The 16,196-nt window shown below is 36.1% G+C and overlaps 1 protein-coding gene across 2 annotated transcripts in view; it reads right to left on the bottom strand.

Moving 5' to 3' along the window:
• The window catches only part of LOC139968081 (G protein-coupled receptor kinase 5-like), a 103,326-nt gene that overhangs the window by 76,190 nt on the left and 10,940 nt on the right, over positions 1-16,196 (bottom strand). The window contains exon 1 of one of the 2 annotated variants that reach the window (XM_071972429.1): positions 4,433-4,755. The exons of the other annotated variant lie outside the window; for it this stretch is intronic. Within the exon in view, the coding sequence (XP_071828530.1) occupies positions 4,433-4,553 (121 nt within the window). The 5' untranslated portion in view covers positions 4,554-4,755. Of the gene's footprint in view, positions 1-4,432; positions 4,756-16,196 lie in introns of those variants that run through there. 2 annotated transcript variants of the gene reach the window in all.

Raw genomic sequence — 16,196 nt, 5'->3', positions numbered from 1 at the left:
GAATCTGTCATGCTGTACCTGTCAGGAGGCTGAAAACTGGTGGGTCGTGGGTCTTCCCTACTGTAGAAGAATCTTAGCTTTGTAGGTAGCTGCAACAATGGCCCAGGAGGGCTATTGGAAAGTCTATCTATTAAATAGTCTATATCCAAAATTTCTAATTTTCTAAATTACACAGATTTCATGGCTTCCTGGAAATTTTCACTTTTCACATCAAAAAAGTTAGATATTTTGTCAAATTATGAGGAACATTTTGGAAATTAGACATGTACTACAGTGTGTGGGGGTTACATACGAAAAGAAAAATGGATACTGACTGCCTGGATATCCTTTTGAAGCTAAATACAAATGATCTAGCTGAATGATATTTTGCAGTGCTGTGAAGTGCATCTTTGTTGAAAATGTGAAGGGGCAAAAACATACCCCTGCCTCTCCCCTCCCCGACTTTGAAAGGCTCTGCCCCTCGGTTTCTATGCCCATGCAGTATCATTGGCAAGCTATTGATACAGTAGTTTGTCGTTTGCAAAAGCAAAACTCGAATAGTGGCCCAAAAAATCCCTCCTCAAATCGTTTTTAAGACAGAAAAGAGGGGTACTTCAATGAACTCATTTTTACAGCCTATCACAACCAAGGCCCTAAAAACAAACCATTCAATGGGAAAAATAAAATGACTGAAAGCTATTTTTTACCAAGTGAAGAGGAAATTTAAACCCACAGTCAACCTTCAAAGATATCAATCATTTACATGACCTTCTAAAAATATGACTGGGAATATATCTTGAGGAAATTTGGAAGGAAAAAAAAACGCATTTTCTTATGAACTTGTAGTTAATTATCAACATGCCAATCAAATTTCCAGGGAGCAGTTTGTACTTTCATGAAAACTAATGATTTTGATACAAGGTCTCTGATTTGAAAATCTGAACTTTTAAGAAAGATGTACAGTAGACATTCAATCATGGAGAAAATAAAGAGTTGAACTACAAAAATACAAAGAGACAATTTTTAAGAATATCAATTATTTTTTTCCTTTAATGCATTCTTGGAGAACAGTATATGGATGCAAACTTGTGATTTGTGACCTATTTTTATACTGGAGACTGTTAAATATTGTTTTGGGGGTTATCATTTCTTAAATGTGTGAAAAAAAGAAGATTTCATGTGTACAACAACCAATGATTTAAATCAAGGTAATGTAAAGTACCATAATAAGTCTGTAGTCACAGAAAGTGTCCAAACCCTTCTTATTCCCTTATATGTACAATGTCCTGCAAACAGTACTACGTAAAAAGTACTTTAAATACCAACTAGAAGTTATTGCGCTTCGAATGTTCAGGAGAAACTGAGTATATTATGGAAACTGAAAAATACTGTACGACAATCAATTGCAACAATATCATGAAGGATTGTTTCCTGTGTGGAAAAACTGTATATATACTGTCCAGTAATATGCCACTAGAGGTTGCTATGATTTCCTATGAAACCTTTGGTCGGACAACCGCATATATCGGGTCAAACGCTGTCAAACACTGTACATACAGAGGTACTGTACTTACTGTGTACCAACTTAATGTACATGTACAGTACTGCAGACTGTACTGTTCCACAGCAGACAATAATTCCTGTTTTCTATTATTTACTGTTTTGCAATGTGTTGGTAATGTATGCAGCTTGAAAATATGAATCTCATCAAAAAATTTTTTTTTATAATCAATTCCATGCAAATTTGAGTACTTTACAAGTTTATGTCATGTCTTACTGGTCATGAACACTAACAGTAGAAATGGTTCAACTCCACGTTGCAGTTAAAAAGTAGGACGATGAACATTACTGATTTCTAACGTTCACATCGAACATCTAGTGTAAATTAAACACACTTGGATGTACAGTGAGTGCATACACGTACGTCAGAAGACCATTCCAACAAGTTTTCTTAACGAGCGACACACTTAAAGTACTTGTCTCTTCATAACCTCAGCATTCTCGCTCTACCCTGCCAAAAGTAACCTGGTACCCATACATTACTTTCTTTAAGAACTCAACACCCTCACAATGGGTAATTAACTGTCAATGACCACCCTTTTCATTCTACAGTACCCGCCAAGTGCCTACTGTAGAAGTGTGTTGTTCTGTTAAGAACATGATCATCTGTTTGAAACTTACTGCAGCAATCAGTTACCATCTGGACATCGCTTCGTACTCACCACTTTGTTCTTACAGTTGTTTCAACTGTACTACATCAGTACAGTATCCATGTCAATTCAGGGTTGTTGTTTTTTTTTGGGGGGGGGGAAGGTTTTGGCTCCCATTTCTGGTTGTTGTTTACTACTGACATACTGAAGGTGTTTTCTCTTGACTTAACCATGTTATTTCACATGTATACATAATCAATTCAGACATGAAGTTCATTGCTGTGATACCAACATGTATGATACATCCCAAGATAATGAGGTTTACAGAATCTATCGTGTTATTATATTACATGACATACAACACATTTAAGTGGAATGTAAATATGTTCATTAATTACTTCATAAATACCAGGCCTCATCTTTAAAACATTACAAGTGTGCTAAAATATTGCACTCTTTGAGAAATTTAGGGGTGCTTTACGTACAGGTGCTGAAATTTGCACGCCTCAAGAGACAAGGCCTGAATACCCTACAGCACTTTGTGGTGTTCCTGCTTAAACTATCATACTGAACTACTGTACCTTAAAAATTGTTCATGAACCACTGTACAGATAGTCTGTAACAAGAGAAACAGGAACTTAAAACTTTAGGTACACACTGTACAGTAAGATTTGGAATAAAAGATCATAGGCTGGAAAAAGGATATTGACCTGAGGGGTTGTCAGTGGAGAGGCACAGTGCAAAATGTGTTACCAATTGCTGAAAGCTACTGTACTGTACTGTACAGCAAAGTAGATCAGAGAGTGTGTGTACATAATTGTACTTGAACCTAGAAAAAATAATCATGATAATAACCCAAAAACTTAATAAAAAACAATGCTGCATGGATAGTGATTCAAATGAGTTTCTATTGGCCTTCCAACACTTGGGAAATACTAAACTAAACCAAATATAAATTTGTAAAGTCTGCATCCACATAAGTAAAAACATTCTTGATATATCTATAGACCTGCTTGACTAAATTGGTTTCCAATAGACAAGTTCTGGATAGTTTGGGTGACCACAAATCACTGTGATGATGGATATTTACAACAGGTACATATTCGAATGTTATTGATGGTAACAATTAAAACAAACGTGTGCATGTCTGTCCTCATGATTGCTGGTACATTACCAAGTATTGGTACATCATGAATGCTATGTACTTTCAGGCCTAGGCCATGTAAACAGTATACTAAGGTCTACATGCATGGTACTAGTGCTACTGTATACTACATATGGTATACATTAAGAGTCTTGAAACCTACAATAATATGGAACAGTTTATACTACCTTCATGACACACTAGATGGGAAATTACATAATTCTACCAAAGGGATACAAAGAATGATCCACTTAAAATGTGTAAGAAGTCTCCCAGATTGTAAACATAGCCAATAATGAAATTGTGCAATTATAACTACAAATCATCAGTATCCAGTTAACCTGTGATCAGCTTAACATTATTATTACTGGTTTGTTCCGCTAGGCATAAGAATTTTATTTGTAATTATACAGGACTGTATTTGTTATGCCTTAAAATCTGAACAATCCTTTTTAATGTTGACTGTGTCATAATACCATCGAGTGTATACCATGGAACCAAATGCCATTACTGAGGCTGATACTGTTGCTCTCAGTAAATCTTCGTCAAACATAGAGCAAGGCCTAACATTAGATACAAATACTACCAAAGGAGAAAACACATACATATCACAAGATAGATAGCCCAATAGTTGTTTGGAGAATTCATGTGACATTAAAATTCGTCAGTTTAAAGTATTACACTAATTCACCCCACCAAGCTCTACAACCACCAGGCTTTATTAGTGCACAATGACACTTTATTAGGGACTCAATGGCCTAACTTACTCATTACTGCCAAGGTTAATGCTAGTTGCTACTGAATAACTACCACAGTGACACAGTCAGGAGTTCCATAATATACGTTTGTATTTGAACATCAATTTCCTGTGCAGCCATTTCTAAATGCAAAACACTTACAGCAGTTATGCGGTCAACCATAGGAATCAGACTGATTAATGGCGAACTTTGCATGCTGAATCAAATCGTGCACAATGACATGTATTCAGCACTGAATACAGTGGAGGCTAGGCTACCATTTTCGTCTTTCCCCATTGCACAACAGTAACACTATCTGTATGAACAGTAACCTCACAACATTAAGTTATATTCGTTCGTAGTTTGTAAATTACATTTCAATTATATGGAAGACATCTACAGAGCTCTAATACATTTCTTACCTTCTCGTGCCTTCAAGTACACAGTATTGGCGACAATATTTTCTAACTCCATTGGTATAGGAGAGCTGAAGATATTCCCCGAAAAACACAAACACCCGGGGCGCTGGGGTGTGGTACGCATGCACCTTACAGTAAACAACCAAGAGCTGTTGAATTCACCGTCTAGCAGAACACTGCACTGATCAGCTGTATGGCTTGATCGATAACAATCGCTTGTCAATAATCTCTAGTAACGTTCCTTATGTCGTTTGTTAATAGATAGAGTCTAACAGTTCCTTATTATAAGACTTGTCAATGATACAAGATTATTCAATTGAAATTAAATTTCTCTGCGGCTATGTAAGAAATATTTTGTCAGAGAACTTTCGCGTATTGATTGATCGTTTGCAATATAAATTAGGTAATGTCTCTTATCGCAAACAACATGTGAATGAATGCCAGCCTGAAGAGGTCTGGATCGGAAAGATGCATTTACGGACTGTCATCTTGTTGACAACATGTCTGACATTTGCTACGTTATTTCTAAAAACAATCAAACAAATTTTTCATGAATTTAATGAGGTTCAATTCATAAGAAGGAGTCTTATTTTATTTTAGTTGCTGTCGTTTGAAGAAGACGACGATCACAACAGCAACTCTGTAGCTTACGCCGCGCAGTAATCCTGTCTCCTTGGGTGGGGTGCATGGATTACAATTTGGATGGGGGAGGGCGGGGTGGGGTGGGGTGGGGAACCAAATGGTTAACGGTCTATAATAGGCGGAGTTTATGATTCAGAATACGCATGTTACTTTATAGTTATACATTCGGTGTATGAATGTAAGAAATACTTCACGTACTGTCTGTTTTTCTTCGTTTCTGTAACTATTGTTTGCGTGTGTTTTCAAGTTTATGTTTTATTTATTTATTATTTGAGTTGCAATCAATGTATTTTTTTTTTGTGTAAGGCCTCACATAGTAACATATACTAAACTCAATTAGTTACGTTTGTTCGAATGTAGTGTCAGATTGACCAATAGGAAGATGACCTTTGAACCGGGCCTCATGACCAAGGAATCATTGAACACTTCCCGGCCAGATATAGCCTACATAGCAACTTTGTATTATTTGGGTGTGCTTGTATATTGGAAGGGAAGAGGGAATTGGTGCAATAGGGCCCGGAGATGTTAATCCAGCACTGACTCACTATGGATGTCGAGTCTAGTCACGTGATCAATAATTTCAAATGAACTGAAAAAAAAATAGTTGATATTTTTTTACCATGCTTTGAACTGTTGATGAAATGCTACGTTAGCCTATTTTCAGACAACAAAATATATGCAAGAACACACGATCGATAATAGCTTACATAGGTTACCAGTGTCCCCCCTCTCCCCCTCAAAAAAGCTAGAAAGTCGAATAATGGTCAGTGATGTTCAGCTAAACAGTTTACTACATGCCATGGAACATCATATGAACATATGGTCTTGTATAAATCTGACAATAGTTTGGGGCACCACCCCAACACTTCGATGGGACAGAAAATTAATCATGAAACCCTGAATGGTTCATGTGAAACAGTTATGTTACGTTTAAACCCTACAACTGGCAGTATAATAAACGGCTTAACAGCAGTAAGGTTAAAAATGACCAAACATTGCATTTTTGTTTTCGGCCAATCCTTGTTCATTATTTTGTTCCATTTGTTTACCTTTAATCCAGCCCCTCCTTCCCCTCGCCTAGCAATTTTCTTTTCGTGTTTTTTTTTTCCCTTTCAAGTTATACCTAACAAGACTCCGTGCGTGACAATTTTCTAGTTACAGTAGGCCTAAAATCATGTTCATCGAAATTTAGTTATAAAATGGAAGATAAATTTAATTAATCGGTCTTTCTTTGATAAGAAAAAACCTTAATTCATTTCCAGTATTGGTGCTTACTCCACAAAATTTGCTACATGAACTAGATTTCCATGACACAGTGACGTCACAATAGACTTGTATGTCAGCGAATCACTGACGAAACAAGGATTGGTGGTACAAGTTGATGACTTGGTAAAAAGTGATGTTTGTATGGCCTATTTCCTTGTACATGACGTTCCAGTTATCAAATGGATTTACAAAGAAACGATGATAAATATGTTTGTTCAGACAAACAGGACGGTCAAGTCATCACGTATCGGATGTGTGTTGTGTGAGTACAAGTACATGAATATGAGTACAAGAGTAAAATGAAATTAACTTCGTGTTAGTACGTATCGTAATAATAATAATAATAATAATAATAATAATAATAATAATAATAATAATAATAATAATACTAATAATAATAATAATAATAATAATAATAATAATAATAATAATAATAATAATAATAATAATAATAATAATTATAATAATAATAATAATAATTATAATAATAATAATAATTATAATAATAATAATAATAATAATAATAATAATAATTATAATAGTAATAATAATAATAATAATAATAATAATAATAATAATAAAAATAAAAATAAAACGAATAATAATAATAAAACGAATAATAATTAATAATAAAACTAATAATAATAATTAATAAATAAATGATAAGAAGAATACATTTGTACCGATGAACATTTGTAACGCGCCGGTATCTGTCAAAAAGACACTCATGGCGCAGTGTAACAACAACAAAGGGGCAAAGCAAGTAACCAACAAAGAAATAAGATAACAAAACGTTAAATATTCAGTAGTTTACGAGGCTATAAGCATCGGTAAGAGAAGTCACATAATAATTATGCATTATAGTGTCTATACTAGATTCACAAAATGTCCCGATTACGAAAACAAATTAATGAGTGAGAGTGCATGTATATACATCCTAATGTGAATACTATCACTGACTCATTGTAATTCTGCAGTCATTGGACGTCTAACCTGTGCCGGTATATGTTATCATTGACTTGGTTTTATATATTGATGCAGGCTAACTATAGACTTGTATATAGTTAGTCCTTACCCGTACCCGAATGTTATGAAAGTTACTTGTACTCAACCATGCGTATTTGTACTCGCACTCCGAGACATTTTCAATAGTATTATGAATTAATGCAATATCACGTATACTCGTGCTTAGTGTCTTTTACTTATGATGCTGGTTGGGCACCACAACTCTGAACCTAACCCATCACAATGACTTTACAACATTGCTTCTCGTGTATACATTTTAAACTAATACGTCATCACATATTGTTACTTATTAAATGCGAAGAATGGCTGCCCTCGTTTTACATCCTATGGACATTAAACAGCTAAGTAGACGTACTCTATTCAAAGCAGCGTCCAGAGGAACCACTCGGTGGGGAGAAGGTGGGATGGAGGAGGGGTGCGGGGCGGGGCAGGGTAGGACACCGTTATCAGGTTACTAATATAGCAGAGGGCAATAATATACCAAGGGTCAATCCCGCATTAACGCGCCTTTCCTCACCCGTAATCGAGTTCGATCATGGCTTATCTCGACTACAAGAATCGATCTTTGAGGTATACACAACAGAGATAGTATTAACAAACGCAGGAATCAGGACGTCCCAGCAGGCCCGTATTTTGTTTTAATTAATCTTTTTAATTTACCACTCTTGAATTGCTGGAAATAATTTCCAGATCCATCTGCACCACCGGGAAAATATACTTGTTCAAAATTTGTAGCAATTTAAAAAAAAACTAAAATTTGGAATCATTTGGAATGACCTTTAAATTAAGGTGTAGTTTGCTTTCCGTGGTGACTCTGACTGATTCTGTAACGTAGTTGTCACATAGGTTGAATGTAAGTTCATTTTTATTTAGTAGTCTACCAGGAATTACTGGCAGCTCCATGCTTGTATCTATGTGGTTACATTTATTATTAGGCTACTCCTAATAAGCGAGTGCTTCAGTATATGCCTAACGTTTAAGCAACTATAGAAAATATTGTCTACCAAATTGAATGTTTAGTTGTTATTTTTTGTATTTAAATAAAGCCACAATCTTTATTACTGGACACCAGTAAACATTAATTTTGTTGAAAAAGGGATTAAAATAGTGCCTGAATTCCGACAGATTGATATTATTTTGTGTAGGCCTTATACAAGTTAGTCAAATTGCTGAGAAGGAGCTATCAAACACAACGGCCGGTATTTAACAGAGTAATCTGTAGTATTGTGACAATAATAATATTAGTGACAATAATAATATTACACATTATGTTCAACCTGATATGTGAATTTTTATCTAATTTCACAGTATCATTTCCATGGCTTTTAGGCTTGGTAAATAAAATAAAAACTGTTCAATGTTAGCGCATAAACCCTCGACTACCATCAAAGAAACCTGGTTTTATTGTCTGCACTGCCAACACTGCAATAGGTTAAAACTATGAAATACCATCTTTTCCTTATTTTAGCTTGAACCTCCCCAAACCTCCTGATAACGATGTCTTAAATCAGTTCAGTCTCGTGGTTTTTGACAGCATAAAGGTGGAGGGATCAAAAGGCTTAATTTTAGGAACAACATAAAGAGTTGGAGAGTATATACAGAAAATAGAGGGTGGTATTCAAAATACTTTCAAATTCTGAAGGCAAAATAAGGTCTGCATAGGGGCGCTCTGCATAAACCATCCAATATTTAACGAGAGAGCAACAACAAACTAGTGGCGCGCTTCACTAACAATAAACGATATTAACTGCTCCCGTTGGCGAGTGTACGCTATATGGTCGTTATTGTTATGGTTGCATTGCATTTCATCATGGGTAGGAGCCGGGGAAGGGGGGGGGGTGCACTGGGGGTGTGACCCCCACTTTTTTTTCCAAAATAGCAAATGTGCCCTACTGGCAAATAAAATGTGCCCCTTTGATGAAGAACTGTCTTTTGGATATCTTAAGCTGTTGTTTAATATTTTATTTTAATGATTTATTTTTAGTCTGTACATGCTATTTTTAAAATGGCATCCCATATCTTTTTGAAACACGGTTAACAATAAAAAAAAAAAAAACAATCCCAATACAAAGTATTGATAGCATACTAACACATCATATATATTTAAGTGATATAGCCGGTGTGTATCGGTTTATAGCATAACGAGTGGTGGTTGTAGAATGAGAAAGTGCCCATCTGATGTTGTGCCCCCCCCCCCCACATTTTGGAAGCTTCCTACCCCCTTGCATTTCATCAAATTATTTTAGGATCTCATTTTGCATTCTTCAAGACTAAATCGAGAACCTTATCACCGATGTAATATCCCTCATATACGACTACGCATTTTGGATCGTTTTGTTAACAGAGCTTCTGCATTCGAATGTCAGTTTAACGAAGGATATGCCTTCTTGTAGTATAAGCCTATCACAGAGTTGTATGTAATGTATGACTTCATTTTAAGGCCCAATGAACTTACCACCAGTACACTTCCTGACTCGAGGAGAGTTATTGACTTTATTTATGAGGAAAGTTTTCACTAAATGTTTTGTGCCGTTACACTTGTGAATGTTTGTGTCTCGATGCATGGCACTTTACAGTACTATTTTATCTACTAATAAATAACCTATGATATCAGGTTTTCTAGCTACATCAATAATGTGTTTTGTAGTATTACATTCTACTGAGGCTCATTCTATGATTGGAAGAGTGATTCAGTTGGTAAGTGTCGCTATACCATCATTCTATGATTGGAAGAGTGATTCAGTTGGTAGGTGTCGCTATACCATTCAATGAATGAATTCGTAAATCGGTATACATCGTTATGGTCCATATTCTTTGCTAGAGGTATTTCTACAGTGATATTTCTAAGGAAAAATTGCCATCAATTATCATCGTGTATGGACATACAAGAAGAAAACCAAGAAGAAATAAACACATATCAGATGTATACTAATAAACTACACCAGGAGCGTAGCCAAGGGGGGGTCTCCCCTTCGCCCCCCCCCCCCTTGAGCATATTTTTTATTTTTTTACATTTTATATTGCTCTTAATTTCAAAGTAAAAAATGATTAGATGCAACTTAAAAGGCCTGGGAAGTGCCATTTCCAGCGATCTGGGAGGCAACATTTTCTTGTACGCTTCGCGCCATCCCTGGCGCTATACGCTTAGATAATTTGCCTACAGGTTTCGCCCCTCCCTTGGCAAATTCCTCGCTACGCGCCTGAACTACACAATTATTAAAGTCAGTCATTCCACCAAATAAGCAATTGTTCCATTAATTAAAAATCGTCCCATATACATTATGAACTTAGTCCTTATAATTTTTATAATAGACATGACCAAAAAAAAAAAATTAAAATTGAATCTCGACTGTTCTATTTGTACCTGATGTAATGCATGACGTGGCAAGCTAGAACTGCCGTTGTTATGGGAATTTTACCCTCTTAAATAGAAATTGAATTTACCAGACTGAAACAAGATACAGTTCATGAACTCTTTGTCTTCGACATTATAATGAAAATACTGTATAGCTATACAAAATTGTTGTCGACTTTTGCAGTGGAATCTAATTACAACCGATTTGTGTTTTGCTAGACACAAACTTTTCAACAAAAAATAAGAAAAAAAGAGAGAATTGGTTTACACAAATTGAAGTAGAAGTTGTGAAAGAGATCAGTCTGCAAACAGAAAAAAGTCCCTTTGATTCACCCTGCATATGGGGCCTCCCTGCGGTTTTGGCTCAAAATTTATTAAATCGTTATAATTATTATATCAAAATGAAGTGAAAATATACATGTGGTAAGATTTTATACATGGGAACCTTCACAATCATCGTTTGAAGGAAGAATACATAACGAATATTTCAGAATAACTTTGATGTCCCGCAACATGCTCAGCCCAAGTAACGTTAGATATTTTGTGTAGCCTAGGTACAAATTACTACGTGAAAAGTTTATTAGTTGATATATAGGTCTAGGCCAGTACGTAAATTGATCAGAAAGTTATTCAAACTAGGAACACAGACACCAGAAATAAACGTGTTGTCGTTTTTATTTCAAATAGTAACACGTAGATATTTTTATTATGTCCGGGATTCCCGGGAGTGATACCGAAACGAATGTTGTTTTCCCACTCCCTGTAGTATTTACACATTGCACTGTGATCGGGACTAGTCAATACCGGGATCGGGATACCGGGATTCACTTGACTACCGGGATCCCGCACAACGCTAATGTGGGCTTACTCAGTTATTTGCAAACAAGTGAAACAATGGGTCTTATATTTGAGATGGGGTGGAGAGGAGGGTGGGGGGGGGACTGACAGAGACAACCATTTAGCCCGGAACCTTTAAATGTGTAGGGGGGGGGTGTTCCTAAAGAGGGATAGAGGCATAGGCGACTGTTGATAATACAACTACATATGTTATGAATATCCGTGAACAGGTGAGGGCAATCGAGATCTCATATAGTTTGGGACGAGTAGAGAGGAAGGAGAGGTGGGGGGGGGGGACTGGTTGAGGCATATATATATATATATATATATATATATATATATATATTTATATATATATATATACAATGGTACCGAATCTATGGCATGTACTGAACTCATTACAACAAACACGACGAAAAAAATATTTGATTCAATCTTCCTTCTTTTTGAACTATAAGGGCAAAGAAAGGGCAAATCTTGAATACATTTCATTGCTTTCTTTCTTGCTTTCTTTCCCTACCTCTCTCTCTGGTTTCTTTTTTCGGTTTGTTTGCTGTTGCTCGCCAGTTTGTGAAAAGAATTTGTAAAATTCACAGTTTGCAATCTCATAAAAATATGAAAGGTGTGAATAGATCGTTCTAGTATAATATCTAAAATTATAAGTGTGGTTAAAGGAACAAAGCAAAGTAAGTATGCCAATTGTGTAGTTGCTAAGAAACTGTGGACGAACTTATAATGGGAATAGGTCTTTTTGGACGCTACCGTGACGTCAACGTATGCATTAGAGCGTAATACATACAATACATCTATAAACATCTTGTTATACCTCTAGTAAAAACGGTAGATTCGCTTTATTTGTTAATAGGCTTGTATATACCGGCTATATATGCATAGCCGGCTATATAGGGATACTTTTACACGATGGTTTATCCACCATATACCATTTAAGACGAAAAATATGAAATAACGAAATTGTGATTTTACATGTATTCCCATGTAAATGCCAAAAAAGGGGGTTTATATACCAGTGATGTTGCTGGAACGTTACCTATATGCAAGCACTTTGAGCCTTGTATTCACTCTTTATGGAAGAAAGCTATAGAGGAATATATCAATTATTGATTAGTTCGCAATAATATAGGCACAAATTTGTTATTAATTTGTCTATTTGGACCTTACTTATTATATATATATTTTCAATTTTGAAAAGGAGAGGATAATGGTGAACCCACTCGTACCTCCTTATCTTACTAGAATATTCTTCTGACAAATGGGGTGGGGTGGCTTGGATGGATAACGCTCCTTCCCTAATACCCCATCCCGTGTAAAATTTGCGTTGTTGTATCGGGCACTGAATACATAGGAATTATTAGAACAGAATTTATAGATAGGCATTGTTTCTTGATCATTCCAAAAGAGTTTTAATGAAGCTCAACCTTTCACACAGTTTTTAATTGGCCTAATTTCTTTGATATCTATTTGTATGAAATGATTATATGTCTCTATAAGTTTAGATGAATTAAAGTAAGTTTCCTGGTTACATCATTATTATGATCTTATATATACATTCCTCAATACGACCAATATCCGCATTTGATCTTATGTTCGAAAACACTTATTTCCTTAAATTCGATATAAATATAAACAAAATGTGTTGTTTCTGTCTTATTAAGGTTTATTTAGTATCAAACAATTAGCTGTAATGTCGTAAGATAGAGTTAACGACCCATTATTTTCGGTTGTAATTCTATCGGTATTAAAAATTATCAGATAAAAAATAAGTTGTTAAAGTGAATATTTTTAAGTGACTGACAACAAGTGGTTGAGCAAGTCCGTCGCCGAATAGATCAATTTGGCAGGTAATTTGGCATAGTCTGACGTCAGTCATCAATATTTATACGTCGTTGCTGAAAACATGTTGACCACTTAACTTCCATTCATACTTACATGTTACCGAAATGCCCCGAGCGTGTAAAAACGCTCGGTCAAACAGCCATGACCTTACCCCCCCCCACCCCCATCTGGCCCCGGCACCCCATAGATATGTTTGTTCTCTCTCTCTCGCCTATATCTCTTACTTTTTGGGCCATTGCTACGAAATCGTTGACTTGCTACGTCCACAGTCCCGTAGCCACCCAGTTGGGACAATTTTTTCTATACTGTAGTGTCATTTCCCGCTTCAGAGCACACACTCGTATTGACAGTACGAGCAGTATATGAATATCATGTTTATAACAGATCAAGGTGAGGAACTTTTTGTACTGCCAACTCCTATAAGGAAACTTCTAGGTAAAAAATCCAAGGTATCCCGGGCGAATTTCGAAAGAAAATTTTTCCCAATACGAAAAACATGTGTAGACACTTTGGGTGGTAGAATGAGAAGGAAGGTCACTGACCGGGTATGACCGGTCACTGAGGGTGCACAGTGTTAAAAGATTACCAGGGCATACTAGACACGGTAGAATGCGGTGCTAAGGTTGTGGGGAGACAGGTAAGCGAGGAACGAAGTAAATTATGAATATCATGTTTATAACAGATCAAGGTTAGGAACTTTTTGTACTGTCAATACCAGTGCTTTGAGAGCATGATATTGGAGTACAGTTTAGAGGGGTATTAGCATTAGGATATTGTCCCAACTGGCTGCCGTAGCTATTCGTTTACATAAAGGGTGTCGGGTGTAAGGTGTTTCGGGTGCTGCATGGGGAATGGGTAACTTACACACATATATAATAGTGTTTATTTAACAGTATCGCATACGACAAGATATATCTCGAATGATACCAAAACTGTAAATTATTTACTAAAACCCCAACATAACTGAACTTAAAAGTCGAATATACTGTATTTCTACTACCAAAAAAGCAGCTTACATCAGGAAAATGTATAGAAGTTGAAGATCATCATGTTTCGATTCTCATAGGATAGAACCTCACCCATAGGCAGACTGAACCGAATTAGAGGAGCACATAACGACGTCACTTCCTGTCACTGCTCATAGGGTTCGATCACGTCTGAACATAACGAATATTACAACTTAGTGTGTGTGTTATAGCTATACAACATAAAACAGTAACAACCGAATTAGAGGAGCACATTATGACGTCACTTCCTGCCGTTGCTCATAGGGTTCGATCACGACTGAACATAACGAATATTACAACTTAGTGTGTGTGTTATAGCTATACAACATAAAACAGTAACACAGCCTATACTTGATAATACAAAGGAGGAAATGATCAAAATTGAAATGTAGAACTGAAAATAAAATAACGTGATCAAATGTTGTGGATGTCAACAAGAACCTTATATTGGGGCACAACAATTTGTCTCATATTCTGTCTTATAAAAATAATGACTTTAAACACAAAATCATTAATGTTGATATGCTGCACAGTGGCTTGGGGGGGGGGGGGGGAAGGCCCACGTCCCATAGTCAGTTGGGTTTTTTTTTTGCATTCAGATAAGGGGGGTAGCTTTATAAGGATGTACACCCACCCCCTTTATTCAACCTCACATAGTTAAAGTAATTAGTAGCACAGCATTGCGTTTAATGCTTCTTACATAGACCTATAATTTATAGTCTAAATATCACTCACAATGCACAATTTGACGTCTTATTTTTTTTAAAGGTTCAGGCTCATACCTGACTGAAGTCTGGGGATAGTTTTAATTTATTGCTACTATTTCTTAGCAAAATATTGCATTTAGAGCTATTTATATAGACCTAATTTATAGTCTAAATATGAATGCACTATTTGACGTCTAAAAGTTTATTAACTTTTTCTGGGGGAGGACCCGCAAATACCCCATGCACCCCCTACGTGGGATTCGGATTCAATGACCCCAGGGCATCACCCCTCCTTTATAAAATCCTTCATTCGCCTCTACCGGCCATTCCGGGTTCTACCCAATACCTAACTTAGTAGGGGGGGTTCTGAATTTTCCCCCCCCCTCCCTCCGACCCCAAATTTCAAATCCTTTCCTCGCCACCTGATACTGCCGCACACTGTCAAAATCATTGCTAGATATCCAGGGTGTTCTTCTACCCACTACTTTTAATATTTGAGAAAACTTATCCTTTAAAAACATTGTTTAAAGAAAGTTTAATAAAATTATTTTGGTTACGGTCTTAGAATTTCTAGCATAAAACAATGGATTAACATTAACATTAAACATAACAAACACATCAAACATAACACATCAAACATTAACTTGCACCGAGAGGTCGCTGTATACGTCATTCAAATTGTCCTTTAAGAAGTATTCAAGAGACTTAGCATATCGGTATTTTAGAAACGAATATAGCTGTAAAAACATTATTAGCACTAGTTTCCTTCACCCCCCCCCCCCCCATTTTTTCCTTAACTATATATGACCACAATTCTGCCTAACTTTAGTTTTTTAAGTTACCCGGTTTGTGTTTACCAAGCAGCTCCGTGTATCCTTCCTTGTCACGCTCAAGCACTGCAGTTAGAATAAATGTCACAAGATAATATTAATTAACCTACATTAATTAACCTACCCTACATTGCATAAAGAAATCTCCAGACTGCGGTTATTATTATATGATATAGTTAGCCCAATTATCGACAGACCGCACTTTTGTCGGCAAGAATTACTTAACAACAGCGTTCGTAATTG

This window comes from Apostichopus japonicus, chromosome 5 (assembly GCF_037975245.1).
Source record: "Apostichopus japonicus isolate 1M-3 chromosome 5, ASM3797524v1, whole genome shotgun sequence".
In the NCBI taxonomy this organism is placed as follows: Eukaryota; Metazoa; Echinodermata; class Holothuroidea; order Aspidochirotida; family Stichopodidae; genus Apostichopus; species Apostichopus japonicus.
Note: the sequence above shows the minus strand (reverse complement) of the source record. Positions and strands in the feature narration are given on the sequence as shown.